This window comes from Falco biarmicus, chromosome 1 (genome assembly GCF_023638135.1).
Source record: "Falco biarmicus isolate bFalBia1 chromosome 1, bFalBia1.pri, whole genome shotgun sequence".
Taxonomy (NCBI): Eukaryota; Metazoa; Chordata; class Aves; order Falconiformes; family Falconidae; genus Falco; species Falco biarmicus.
In genome coordinates, this window is record NC_079288.1 from 83424804 (window position 1) to 83439965 (window position 15162).

General features: G+C 42.0%; 1 protein-coding gene across 1 annotated transcript in view; it reads right to left on the minus strand.

Annotated features, from left to right (window-relative positions):
* Positions 1-14272, minus strand: part of EIF2AK3 (eukaryotic translation initiation factor 2 alpha kinase 3) — a 45635-nt gene extending 31363 nt beyond the window's left edge. Inside the window, exons 1-2 of the mRNA XM_056342210.1 lie at positions 13897-14272; positions 7191-7320 (exon numbers count right to left, since the gene is read on the minus strand). Of these exons, the coding sequence (XP_056198185.1) occupies positions 7191-7320; positions 13897-14159 (393 nt within the window). The 5' untranslated portion in view covers positions 14160-14272. The remainder of the gene's footprint in view (positions 1-7190; positions 7321-13896) is intronic.
* Between the last annotated feature and the right edge of the window lie 890 nt (positions 14273-15162).

Sequence of the window (15162 nt, forward strand, 5' to 3'; positions counted from 1 at the left end):
AGTGTACCATATGTAATTGTATGTAAAACTCTAAATATGTATGTAGGAATGTAAATATGTAAAAAACCAAGCTCTCTCTCTCTGTCTTTATCTTAACCCATGAGACTTATCTCGACCCATTAGGTGAAGGGTCTAGAACACAACCCTGAGAGGAGCAGCCAAATGAACTGGGGTTGTTTAGCCTGGAGAAAAGGAGGCTGAGGGGAGACCTTACCACTCTCTATGATCTTAAAGGTCTTTTCCAACCTAAATGATTCTATGACTCTACTATAAAATATAACAAAACAACAGAGACAGTGAGCTGATGGTAAACGTCCTTTCCAAGATTTGCAGCATTTTAACCATGTCTGTGAGCATGACAGTTGACAGTTGGTCACAAACTTTAGCCCAGAGTGACTCTGAGAAACTTTCCTGGCTTTGTTCAAGGCAGAGCATCACTTGTGAGGACTAGGGTTGAGAACTCTGACACCATACAAGCCACAAGATCTTGTTCTGTAGCTTCCCACGTGTCTCCTAACGGAAACTGTCGTCCCCCCAAACATCCTCACAGTACAAGTGAGAGGACACACATCAGCACTTTATCAGAGCTTTGTCAGTACTAACTACATCAAGTGTCAGCCAGAATGACACCAAGCTAGAAGTCTTGTTTAGTTTTTTAATTGAAAAAAAATTGAACTAAGATGATAGTCTTTAAAAGATATGTAGTTTTGATAAACAGACAAGACCACTTGTCTAAGCAACAGCTCTACTTGTCACCTTGGCAAAAATCAATGATGTGGCATCATACTAACCACTAACTCTGCTCAGGCATCCATCAGCAATTCCCTTTCTCCACAGGTCTACCACTTCACATTAGTAAGTTTGGTTGGTTGCATTTCCTAGAAAAATACAACTTCTCGCTACCTGAATATTTCAAAACAATTAAGTCTTTTGCTGATGAGTTTTTGTCCACTAAACATCATTAGAAGTTTATTTTCAGGAGAACTATAAACTATGGTTTTTTGTTTCACCAAGAAAGCAGCAAAGGTCTGTACTCAGAAATCCACATGTGTCTCTAGTAATTCCCAAGCCCATTACTTCTTTATGGCTATGCAGACTGTGCACGTTTCCTGCAACACAAATGAAAATAAGACTTTTGGCATCAAGAATCATAATTTATCTATGTAATTAAAAAGCAGTCACATCTATTCTCTTCTTGTAAAAGACAGGCTCCACTCCCCCTTATAGCCCTAATAAGTCTTTTCTGCCTCAATTGCAATTAGAATTTATCTTCTTTTGAAGTACAGTACTGGACACTCACTTCTTATTCATTATGAGCTTTTCCAGGACCATTTAGTATCTCTCTACCCACAGGCAGCACAGGATTGCATTTCCTTTCCCTCCAGAGGAATCAAGATAGCAGCTGATAACCTGTCACAGGATCTCTTAGTACACAGTATTCTCAGTTTTAAACTGGTCACCTTCAACCTTCAACAAAATTGTTGTTATCAAGTCCCATATCTTGTATTTCAATTTGTACAGTTTAATTCCATTTCTATTATAGAAAACCTGTATGACTGAGAACTGGATAATGCCCCTGTCTTCCTCTACAGGAATAACACCTCCAGCTATCAAAGCATCTGGTGGTCCTACATCCATCTCAGTAGTACATAAAAAAAAAAAAAAAAAAAAAAAAAAAAAAAAAAAAAAAAAAGTATCAGTTACGGGACACAAGGAATTCTACTCTAATACTCTTCCAGACAACTAAAATTATAGCACCTTACCTGCAAGGAAATAGATTAGTCACTGTCAATAACAAGTCCATTGATTTACACTCTGCCTGCTTGAACAGAGTGGCAATTTGGGTCTTTACATCTGTTCACAACATATTACAGCTGTAAAGTAATTTTAAAGCATTAACAGGAATTTTAAAAAGTTTATTCTTTGCTTTGTTGAGTAAAACTTTGCTGTAGAAAGTTTTGCAGATACTCAAACACTTAAGAGAGCCACCTTGTTATTCTCTGTATATGGAAGCCTGACCCCACCGCACAGTATTTGCTCCTGCAAGCAGCCTGTACATTTGCACAAAGGCTCTTCCAAGCACTGAGCAGGAAAGATTGCTTCTGTTGCTGATGTGCCCCATGTCAGATGTTTTAAGATGCACAAACACACTAAAAGTTGATTAACACTAGTGAGCTGGACAAAGCCATTGTTTTTAAGCAGAATCCAGAGAGAAAGCCATTTTCTCAGAATGTTTGTGTAGTTTGAAACTAATACTTTTGTTCATCCAGTGACTGTTAGCAGAGTCAGAACAGATTTATACAGGTTTAATAGAAATTCATAATATTCAGCACTGTATTCAACAGCTGCTATCAAACAAGTCTGACTGACATTCACCACCCATGTCCAAAATAAACGTATCTCAACTTTTTGTTTGATGATATTTACAGGCAGTGACTTAACTGAAAAAAAAACTGAAGTAGAAAGCCATGGATCAAACAAAAACTTTTCATTCAAGTTAATAAAATGCTGCCGCAGGGATGCCCTAAGTGGTGGGTAACTTTCCTAAATTGATGTCACAAGATTTCTCTTTCAAAGAGACTGTTATTTACCCTCCCCTAACCTCTGGGAGGGCCCATAAAAGAATTCAGAAACCACAACTCAAGCCCCTCATAGGGTGTTTTGACCTCTTGTCTTGCCCTGACCTGCTTCAGTGTGGGTTTTCCAATTTCTTCTACACCAAAGTGTAAGAGGCCAAAGGACGACAGCTGCTGAATTTCTTCCCACATTCCCAAAGTGACTCAGGACAACTTTTGGCTTTTCTCTGGCTTGACTAGGTACAGAGGTTGCCTTATCCAATGTGCAGGAAAGTGCAGGCAGTCAGTACCTTAAAGTGATTCCCAGGTGCCTCAACACTTCACAGCAGAACTTATTATTTCTTTTGGGTAGCCAAAGCACTGAAAAATTGAAAATGTTTATGATGGTGACAAAGGGGGGGGGGTGGGGGGGGTGGAGGGGAAAAAAGATACATTCCTACTGTACGTTAAATCCTGTCACTAGTGCAGCTTTGGAGATTTCAAAACCCTTTCCCAACTCACTGCTTTAAGCATCAGGGTGTCCTCTCCAAAGGGCAAAAAAGGAACAATCTGCTAAAGGTATCTATGGGTTCACTTTGTTTACAACCCAATTAATTTTCAGTTGAGTTCAGTATGAAACTTCTTTGTGCCTCCACATTTATCTGGAGGAAACAATATAATACTGGGCTATTCAACAAAAACATTCCACTTTTATGTCCAAAAAAGATCACACAGATATCTAAGTTTGTAGAAAAATTTATTTTACGTAATTATCATGATAAGAAAATAGCAAGAATTCAATATATATACCATGAAATTCAAATACACTGAAAGCCTTTAGAGGGATAAGGATGTTGACAAATTTTGTGACACAAGATAACCCAATTATTTCATTTTTCCCAGCATACCATTGTATGTTTACTATGACTGCTATAAGTGTCAACCTTGTGGGCTAAAACTCATTTTGTCCCATGATCAGCAGTCTCTCAAATAAGGAAATAAGATGCTTGCTTAGGGAATAGTCTGTAACAGCCAAATCATGAGCCAGTGCAGTTACTTTTATTGAGTACATCCCAGCGTACCCTCTACCCAGAGCACTGAAACTACTACGACTGGAGCTGCACCGTCAGGCTGAACTCCCTGCAGTGTTCCTGACAGCACATATTAAAACTCCTTCTCATCAAACATCAGCTACCAGCTTTTTCACAGGAGTATCTCTGCCATTTATCCAGCCCACAGTAGGCTTTTTTCCTGTCTCCATCTTTTTTCCAGCCTCCCAGTGTCCCATCAGTCAGTAGCCACAATGGCTAGTCATTCTAATATACAGGCAAGTTCACACTTTCATTTCTCTCATATAATAGATGCTCATAAAAGAAAAAGCAGCCCATTAAGTAATATGAAGCTATGCAGGTAAAAGAACACATCACCCTCATTAGTAAACAACAACAGTCTCATAATGATGTGCTATGAACCATTTCCACTGCTTGAATGGCAGTTTGCTATTTTCACTATGATTAAGCATCGTTATTTTAACAGGCTGTTTCTCCCAAAAGTATTCTCTTCTGCCTAAGTACAGACAATGTATTCATTACAAAGTTAAATTTTAAAGAGTAAATTTAAGTGTTTTCATTAAAAGTAACCTCTCTTTTAGAAAAGCTGAGATTCAATGATTTCACCCTGAACTTCAACAGGCAATCTTTATGTGCAGGTAACAAGAAATCTTGCAATTGTAAACATACAGCTTTTATAGAGAAGGGATTTTCATTTTAACACAGCAGATAAGGAAACAAAGTTTTTAAATTCTTAAGCACAACACTGAAATGCAAAGTCGTAACTTTTCAGCAATGGCACCCTGGCCATGATTGTTTATGTTGAAGCTTGGAGTCAAGGAATGAATTTTATCACTTTAGTTACCCAGACACACAATTAGTAGTTCAGCAGCCTTGCCTTTCTAATTGATCTGTTCACATGACAAATTATGAACATCTCACTTGTCAGTGTTTTAAGCAGTAGTTTCAAGATCTGAAGTGTTTGACAGAGCTGCTGGAACATTTGAAATTTTACTACCTCCCTTTCCTAATTAACACATGAGCTCCAGACAGCCAAGTCGACATTTTAGTTAGGCAAAGGAAGTAACTACAGTTCTATTAAACGTTGAAAGTTTGGAGATCTAATGTCTTTTCTTAAAAGGCACTTTGAAATTAAATTTATACTTTTGCATCAGGACCTGGAACTACAGTTCATTGCACTCTCACCCAAGATAGTTAGAAAAAAACCTCATCAAAACAATTAAGACAAAAACACACCTTCACTCTGAAAGAACACAAATCCTTAGCACTGCAAGTGTAATGCAAAAAGTGTTACTCATCTGCCATTTCTTGCAAGATGATTTAGGTTTACAGCTTACATAAAGATACTGTTCTATGATGAAGATAATATTGTGGTTGCAAGCGCAGAGACCTTGTTACCTCAAAAAGGTTGGAAGAAGAAAAATCCTCAGTATAAGGGAGAGTAAAACTTAACATGCTACATGCCCAAATCAGAGAGGAAATACTGTAGAGTAGGAAGACAACAGACTCTTAAGACTTTAATGAATTTAATGTTTTGACCCAAAACAGAATTGTCCCAACAATTCTAATGAGGCCCATTACTCACTCTAGTGTCTAGACTCACTGCATGAAGTCTTCCAGCTGATACTGACAGCAGATTAAACATTTAAATATTTAAATGTTTAAAATAAATATTTAAATGTTTGTGTAGCTTATTTTGAGTATTCATCACTTTTGTTTCTTGTTAAATTCTGTCTCATCTTAACAGCATTTGTTTACATGACAGTAATTCTAAGAAGGCCTATATTCACAACGCTTAACAGCTTCTAAAGGGCCAGAATGAAGTTTTACTTCCAAAATTAGTTCTCTCATAGGCTCTGCATCTTAACTGCCAAAATCCATCAGTGTCTTTGGCCACAGTTGTAGAAATGAAACTATTTGAAAGCCTATCTGAAAACTTCCCATATGCATAACAAAAGCTCTTCAAAAGTGTTTTTTTATGCCTACCGCAACCTACTACCTTGAAGCCACAAACCAGAATTGGACAAACTACAGTTTTTGTTGCCTAAGCACCAATCTTTCATTTCTACAGTCACACCACATTGGAAAACAATCAAAACTCTGGACAGACCAGTTAAGTGATAAAATCTATATTTGTAAAAACACTTCTTTAGTATTAAATGCTTGCATTCTCAAAATCTTTAAAAACTTGGGCTGTCTTAATTTGTAGTGAAAAAATGAAGTTTATATTTGCACAGATTTCAAATGTGTGTTTTATAACCGGTGGTTCTATTTTCACTGTGGTCATCAGAAACTATTTGTAGCAACAGATAACAGACCAATATTTTAAGTACACAGTATTGAAAACATTTGTGAAGGACCACAGTTTATAACTGACACCTGCCTCTTTACAGTTTTTGTATTCTTTTCAGTTCTGCTCCAGAATGTATTTTTTTGGGGAAAATTATTTCCAAAGTGTTTTTTCTTAAACACAAAACCACATCTGAGCAAGTCTCAAAAAGTTGCATCCATAAATAAAATTCTCTCTCAGAAACAAAGGAACACAATTTAACATTCACATTATTTTTGCAATAAGAGATACCTATTACTAGTTCTCATACTTACACTACTACCACAGCAGCAGACCAAATCTTTCCTTGGCCTTCTTCATACCAGGACAGGGGTCATGTAAACAGACAGCAACAAAGAACCGCAAGCAAGAAGCTCATATAGTCAGAATACCCCTAAATTCAACTTTCACTCTCAAACGTGCATCACTCAAAAGCATGATACAGGACTGGTCATCAAATTCAACCATCCACGACAGTGAAGGACTGTGCATTTGTCATCACCACAAACTACCTCTTAGTTGGTATATTTATTCCTCCTAATTCTAGGAGAGAATGACTCACGGATCTCACTTCTTCAGTGCAGGAAAAAACACACCACCAAAAACTTCCTTCTAATATCTAGCCTAAGTTTATTCAAACTGATGGTGGAAATAGCACCAAACAAGACCTTTAACTCTTTAGATTTCCTTAAAGCAAGAAGCGATGGAACCTTTTACCACTCGGTACTGTAGGGTGACCTTCAGCACTCTATTTTATTGCTAACACAGTCTATTTCATAGGCAGCCTGCTTATCTGGCATATTAAAAAAAAACACCAATCCTTTGTTCATTTATTAAGTCACAAGGACTTTTGCTTTTCTTGACAAAAAAAAAAAGCGCCAGTACTTGCCAAAACACACTCTAGTAATACAAAGCAGATGATCCTTTCATTTGCTTCCACTTACAAGTAACTTGTTTTCAATCAGCAATTACATACAATTCCCAAACTCAGTTACATCATCTAGTTTGATAGTTATCACATACGTCAATTGCAAGACTAAAATGCTGACACACTCTAGTTTGAAATGGCAACATGATATATGCAAGCCAAAAAAAGTTGGAAATAGCTACCAAACTTTATCCATGCTAAGTTTGCTGCATTATTTAACATCTATCAAATATGGAGGAAGTTGCATGCATTTTATTACAGAAAATTCTGGGTTTAAGGATTTAGTCAGGAAAGAGATTAAGCCTTACCTCTGGTTTACTAAGACTGGATGACACAAGAGAACCTGATCCCACATCCAGATCCCACTGTTTTCTCCCACTGTTTTCTGGATCCAGTGCAGCAATTCGTCCATCCAAAGTGCTAATAATTACTAGAGATCTGCAAGTCGGAAACATTCACAGTCAAAACTACAGCCGTATGAAGTTTATCTGTTAGCTGCTTTCTACATTTAATAGAGCGCGACTCCAACTTCAAAGTCATATCTATATTCTGCAAAACAGCAATTTAACTTTATCTAAAAATACGAGCTCTACCTAGATCACCAACAGAAAGTAGAAAAGTTGAAGCCTCCAGCTAGATGTCATAAAGTATTTCAATGCTGTAAGACACTTTCAGTTTCAGGGGAAGATAGTTGACTTTTTGCTCCCACATGCACATGTTAATCACTACAACACTGAAAGAGACCATCTTTTGAGATATTTATACAAATAAATATCCTATTTTTTCCAGTCCCTTCCACGCTGATCTTGAATATGCCCTTTCCAAACAACCTAAACCTGAAACTATTAATCCAGCAAATCAGTAAGTTTTCAATACCCCTGGATGAAACATCGAAATCATGAAGATTTGACAAGTCTTAGAATAAAACAAGTCTTGCCTAAGGCATACACAGGACACTAGAAACAACCTCCAATATCTGCAGACAACAAAGCAAGCAAACTGCCTTATGCAGCTTAGACTTTTAAGTAGACTATCTGGGGATATATAGTAACGGCAGGCTAGCTGTTGATTGATACAGGGCCTGAAGCTCATCAGTTTTAGCAAATCTTGTTTCTTACACAGCCTTACAATATAGAATAAGCATTTCTAGTTGAGCTAGAATTCAAGCATTAAAATAAAACAAACAACACCCCCCCGAAAATAAGCAAAAAAACCCTAACCACCACAGAGCCAAAACACTGACAAGTCATTTTTTAAAGGCTTTTTTTTTTCGTTGAAGATTGTCTCTGGCCTGAAAAAGCTGGGATATGTTGGCAGTTTTGGCTTGTAGCAGGCTCACCAATCTTCAAAGGCTGGAGGAGTAGCATGATCACTTTACAGACTGCTTACTCTGGAGGGGGTGGGGCTGAATCTAGTGACCCAGAAGGACCTTTGTAGACATCGGATTCAATAAGAATAAGGAACTGTATAAATAAACCTGATGGGTAGATTATTTCACTATTTTTGGGTGAGGGTAAAAGGGCAGGGGGATGTAATGATTCATATACGTGTCTGTGTGTGCATTAATTTAAACAATAAGGGACAATAAATTATTGTGTAGAACTGAAACCAAATACATTCACTTGTCCAAAGTTACCAGTGTAGTATTTGGAAGTTTAGAGAGGAAATTATAGGGGAGTATTGTTTTTTTCTTTAAGGAGGGAAAAACTAAAATCATGATCTTAAAAACTTGTTCAAGGATAGCAGCTTATTACATTACCTGTAACAAAGGTCACTTAAAACACGGCAGTTTTACATGTAAAAGTAACTCACACATTTTATAGGTCCTTATACCATAGCACCATATTCTTAATAAATAGAAAACTAAATGCATCTTTAACCTGTACCAAAAAATAACATAGCAGCTCCCACTTCTGAGGGTGGCCAAGCATCACATTCCTGCAAAACCTTAGTTTAAGAGACTGTTAGAAAAATACCAATTGTGCAAATATTTGAACAGTAGAATACATGAGTTTTTATAAGCTGAGTACATACAATTATTCCAACGCTACAGAACCAAGACCGAGTTAATAATAAACCAGATTGCATTAGACTGTAAACAGGTGCTTGCTCACTAAAGGCCTTGGACACACATTTAACAGAATCCATTTGCTTTATGTTAAAACAATTTATCTTAAGCCCTCTAGCACTGCATAAAAATATTATTCCAAGTGGATCAATTTAAATTTTATGTTGATACAGCTGACAAGTAGGTTATAAAAGAAGTAGAAATGTAGCTAGAATGGAAAGAATTTTGGCAGTAAGACTGTAGAGAAAAATCCTACCATCATACTATGCAACATTTCCTTCCCATCCACTCCCATTGTTTTCCTTTAATTCTTCCTGCTTGACTTCTTCACATAACAAATGTTTTATGCCTCCGCATCTTACCTTTCCATATTATCTTTCCCCACCAGATGCAAACCTTCCCCAAGAATTCTCTCATTATTAAAGACTCACCACTGCCACCCAAGACAGCAGTTTTGGAATCTGTACCCGCATCATGACCTCTGGTCACCCAAATCATGGTATAACTGCACCTAGGTTTTAAATTTAGCCGATTAGGAAAGGCGGGGGGGCTGGGGGTGGAGATAATCATGCCTTCAGAGGGAACCCTTGTACCAGTAGCACACACTGAGAAACTGATTTAAGCAACTGCTTCTTCATACCCTAAAATTGTTACTTTTCTTGGGTGCAGTGGTATTCTTTATTTGTCCCTTTGGACACCAGCTCTATAATGGACTTTATTTCACAAACTCCACCTACTAAGCAAACACTTCAATGAGACGCAGGAACAGAACTGGCTTGGCTGTACCTAAATCTTGCATGTGGCTACTTTTAGAACTACATGCAAGAAAAGTATTCATTTATCTCTGCTTTATTAATGAGTGCCTCATTTTGAACTAAATAATCAAGTTTCTGCTCCCATCTTCATCTTGGTCTTCAACAATAATCCTGCATGTCAGAAAAAAACTACTAAAAATCCTTACTCTCATAATGAAATCCTTCATTACTTACTCTATTTTACTATAAATTAAAATCTTAATATCTGTTCTCCCCACCTCTGACCAACTCCACTGAGTCAAAATCCTGTCACCTGAACTCTGACTGGTGCAAGATCTGCAATTTGTCTACATGCACCCTAGACCCATGCTGGTGTTATATTTTCTCACAATCAGATTTTTCCTCTTTTCAAGTTTTCCCCCTTCCTCCGTGCGATCCCACTGCTTGAAGCTTTGCATACTGAGTGTATAAAGTGGTGACAAGAGATCTTCCTATCTTTCAGGTAGTCTAATCAAGCACTAGATTAACACATTCTGATAAAAACAATTCAGGCAACTACTCCAATAAACTATTTCAGAGCTTAAAAACAGGCAGGCAACTTGCTTTTTATCACCCCACAGTGCTATCATAAGTTTACTGTAGCATATTATGCCCAATTCTTACAGCATATTCTTACAAATACCAGGCCATGATTCAAGAATAAAGAGCTGTCCTTTTAGCAATCTCTTTGCAAGACTTTGCTGGCTGAAGAGGTTAGGCCTGTACCTGCAATTCCATTACATTAACTGAAATAGTGACATTCTGGGTGCCTCTTTGAGACACCTAACCAACAAGCTGCAAGGAAAAGCAATTCCTGCATTACCGTCTATTTTGGTTAAGCCTGATAAATGGTTATTCTCTGCAAAAGGGTACCTTATTACTGGCTTTATCAACACCACCTCCTGACTGGAGTAAAGCTTCCAGATTACCTTGACCACAGAAGCCAGCTTCCATCAGGTTTTCTAAGACCACCAAATTAGACCTCAATTCTGCATACCACCACACAAAATACACATAGGGTCAAAGGTCAAAAGTCACAACCATAATGCCAAGGAAGTGAGAAGCATAGAGACAAACAGCATCAAGGCTGCACATTGCTGAAACGGCAAGAGATCTGTTGAAAGTAAATCATGGACCATACTGGGGAATGAATCACATCACATCGACACTAGAGAAGGAAAAAACCCCAGAACACCAACACAAAACCAGAATTGCAATAATCTCCACAAAAAAAGAAAGAAAAAGGACTCGCTCCAAACTAGGCAGTTACTTAAATCCCAGGATCCATCAACCAGGCACTCGAAAAATGAACATAAGTAAAATAAAGACAACACTTAGGCACTTCACCTTGCCTCTAGCTGCTGCTCCAGAACATATCAGGAACCAGGTGATGGAGAAGAAGAAAATCCATTCTTACGAAAACCCTTACAGATGACTACCACGAGGACTAAAGCAAGGGTCCAGTACACACAGCACATACAAAGAGGTCTGTAATCACAGCACCTGGCAGAGACGAAGCTAATACTATAGTCAGATTTTATCTGCACTTGTCAGTATGAAAACACATCTGTACATAATTCCCCCACCCAGACCATCTAAAAACACCCTCCTACAGTTAAGTGAAAAAGTTTTCTATCTTATCCTCTCGCCCACAGGCATGAGCTTGTTACCAAAGTGCAGTTACGATGTTCCCCCTTGAAACCATGCAAAATACCTACTACAAACTTCCATATACATTAACAAAAAGCCAGTCTTGGGCCATAAAACCATTGTTTATACCCTATCATAAGCACAGCCCACTTTTTGAGATCAGGTGGCCTGAGCACAGCTCTGTTCTGCTTTACGGAACTGATGTGGTTTACCTATGAACATAAGGAAAGAGCTGAGATTGCAAGGGGAGACGTAAACAGGATAGAGGAGGAACTGTGATTTAGCTCATCTACACCATTTCACTGTGCAAAAACTTTGTATTTATTCAAGTTGTTTGTGCTAGAAAAACAAAGCAGAAGATCATTTTGGTGCAACATTTACCACTGTTCCTGTTCCAGTTTCAAAAAATGAAAACACAACCCTAATACCCTCAAAAGCCATTTGGGACATTGCAAATACAGCTGTTCATCAAACCTGAACTCTAAACAGCTATTCCAATTTCAAAAGCTGCATATTTGTATGTAAAGAGCACGGTAATCCACTAACCCTTGTATTTTCTTCTAGGAAATTAAAAAATCCTCAAACCCAAGATGATTACACTTACTTGCCTACAGCAAAATGTTTGGGGTTTTGGTTTTGTCAGATTTTTTTGCAGATTATACTGACCTGTTGTATTACACAGATATTTTATGGCTGGGGAACAATTAGCTGAGGCAAGTAGAAATCTCACAAATACACATTAAAAAAAAGAAAAAAAAAAAAAGAAAAAAAAAAGAAATGCAGGCAACTACTGTGGCCAGGCAGCCATTCTATTTTTATTTGATGACAGTGAATCTATTCCTATGCACTAATCAATTAAGAGAACAGCTACATTTAATCCAGGCTTAAATAAATAAATTGAACATTTTTAGTGTGTTTCACTTAGCTGTACTAGTCAAACAGAAAATTAATTTTAAAATATTTTCAGGACTAAATAAGTGAAGGTCTTATTAAAAACTGAATACAGTAGCATTGTAATAAACTAAGTAGGACTTTGATGACCTGATACATGAAAGAATGATCCTGTTACTAACAGATAAATAGATTTTCCTCAAAGAAAACAGGATGCCAAGTTATCAGCCAGTTTCTTGCTTTAATTGAATGCTTGTGTACACTAAAAAATAAAGCTTTGGACTCTTCATTTTTAGAACAGGTTCTCAAGTATAGTAGGCATTTAGATATGCACATCTTCCTTTAAGCTCTGGCTGTGGCTTATCACCTCATCTTTCTCAGCCAATTCAGAAACAAACTGGAAACAGCTCAGTAACCTTTCTGCAATTGAGTCATTCATTAAAATCTTCCTTTTGCCAGAGCTTCTTGCCACATGCAGTTATTAAGTATTTTATTTCCCCTTGCTACATTCTGAAACTTGTTCAGCAATTTGTCTTGCATGTTTGGCTTCCCTTCAAGCATACACCAGCATCTGCGTTTAACAGACAATTAAGTAAACAGGAAAACTGCAGTTTTTTAAAAACAAAAAGCAAGGATGACAGAAAGGGATACGATGCTCTGATCAACTGTGAGTTGTGGGTGCGGGAAAGAGTTTACACTACAGAGGCAGTGCTTTTGGGTCTCCCTCCCGCAGGCACAGAGCACTGCCACCCAGTAATAAGTCAAGGAAGGGATCGAGACTTGCTATTATTACCACGGTAAGCAGACTGGTCAGATGTCACATAGCATGATATCCGGCAGCTTATTTGTCTAGGAATTAACTACCAATCGTAGAAAAGAACAAGTACCTTAGCGATAGCGAGGTCCTGACATACCCTTGGCGACGGTGAGGTCCTGAAGCACCCTTCCCTTGCTGCCACTGCCCCCCCCTCGCCCCTCGGTCCGCCTGCCCATCGCTGCAGCGCTACCCCGGCCCCACCACGGCACTCACCCCTTCCGCCCCCTCGCCCTGCTCCTCTCCTCCCGCCTTAGATACTTCCCGGCGCGTCCCTACAGCTCAGCCCCACGCACCAGCCTGCGGTACCCTGGTTCCCTCCCGCTCCCCCGACGAGCGACCTCCAGCCCAGCTCTCCCGCCTCTCCCCTCGGCCCTTCCCGCTCCAACCCCTCGGGCCCTGCCGAGCGCCGTTCCCCCGCCGCGCTCCCCGCCGAGCCCGCTCCCGCTCCCGCACCATCCCTTCCCTACGCACGACCCGCGGGACCGCGCGGCTCCCTTCCCACGCACCGCCCCCCGCCTCCAGCATCCCAGCTGCTGATCCCCAGCCTAGACACAGCCCCCCCGCCCCCGAACACCAACACCTTCTTCCCTCAGGCACCAACCCCCAGCCCGGCTACCGGCCCCACCAAGCGCTCACACACACACACCCCGCAACACCGCCACGCACCGAGCCCCCCGCCCAGACGGCTGAACCCCCCTCAGCAGCCCCAGGCACTGACCCCCAGCCCGACAGCCGAGCCCCCTCAGAAGCCCCAGGCACTGACCCTCATCCCAGTCACCGACACCTCCACCCACCTGGCGCCGGTCCGGGCCTCTCCGCTCTCCTCAGGCTCCTGATCGCCGGTCGCCGCGGTAGTCACACCGGCCTCATCGTCCTCTACCGTCACGTCAGCGGAACCGGCCGGCAGAGCAGCGGGAGCGGCGGCCGCCCCCAGCCCGAAAGCGGCCTCCACAGCCACGGCATCGCCCGGCGGCGGCTCTGGGCCGCCCGCCGCTACCCCCAAGAGTACCAGTAACGTGAAGGCGGCCACAGCGCTGCGGTACCGCGGCCCCCGCATGGAGGGGCCCCGCCTCGCCCGCCGCCGCCAGCCGTTAGGACATGAACGCTGCCAACGCTGCCACCACTGCCGCCGCCACAGAATACGCTCGCGCCGCAGCCCTCCCCACAGCGCCCCGCCCGCCCGCCACGTACCGGCACTCCGCGCGCAACCGCCCCGACGCCACCGCCCGCCCCTCGCGGCGGAAAGTGAGCCCATTGGGCCAATGCCACGCCGCTCCGCCCGCCGCTTCGTCTTGATTGGTGAGGAAGAGAGGGATCGATGTTTGTCAACAGAGCCGCCGAGCCAATCGGAGTCAGGTCGCTCTCTCCCCTCCTTCTACCCCTGCCCCGACCAATCGAAAGCGCATGATTCACCGACCTGCTCTGGGATTGGCGGAACCGGCGCGCCACATGTGCTGCTGACTGGAGCGCCGAGCGGAGCGGCCCCGCCCCTTCCCTGCCGGCCCTCTGCCGGGCTGGAGACGTGGCTCTTCCTCCGTGTCGGCAGGGCGGGGCCAGCGGCGCGCACTACCCGGCGCGCGGGGCGGGGGGGGAGCGGGTGAAGGTCCCCTCCGGAGCGCAGTGGACCCGTCGGGCGGGAACGGCGGAGGCTGCCCGGCCGCGGCCCCGCAGCGTCCCCTGAGGGAGCGGCCGGCCCCGGCGGGGACGGGCACACGCACGCCGGTACCCACAGCTCCGCATACGAGCTCCGCTGAGGGGCCCGTAGCGGTCACCCCTTCCCGAGGCCGGTGGTTTATATTGCCTCACGCGCCCTCTCTAGCCGAGCGCCTTGTCTCCTTCAGGAAAGGGCATGGCGGGGCCAAGCACTCCCCTCAGGAGCTCGATACCGAGCTAAAGGCAGCCCTGGCTGGCCCGGCGGACAAGCTTGGCTGGGCAGGTGTGTGTGTGACACAACATGGTGACCAGTAGACCCAAGAACAGCTGCCCCAGCTCCGAAGCCATCTGTAGTACATTCAGCTCACATTTCCTCCTTGTTCTCACACATCTGGATTTGCTTTATC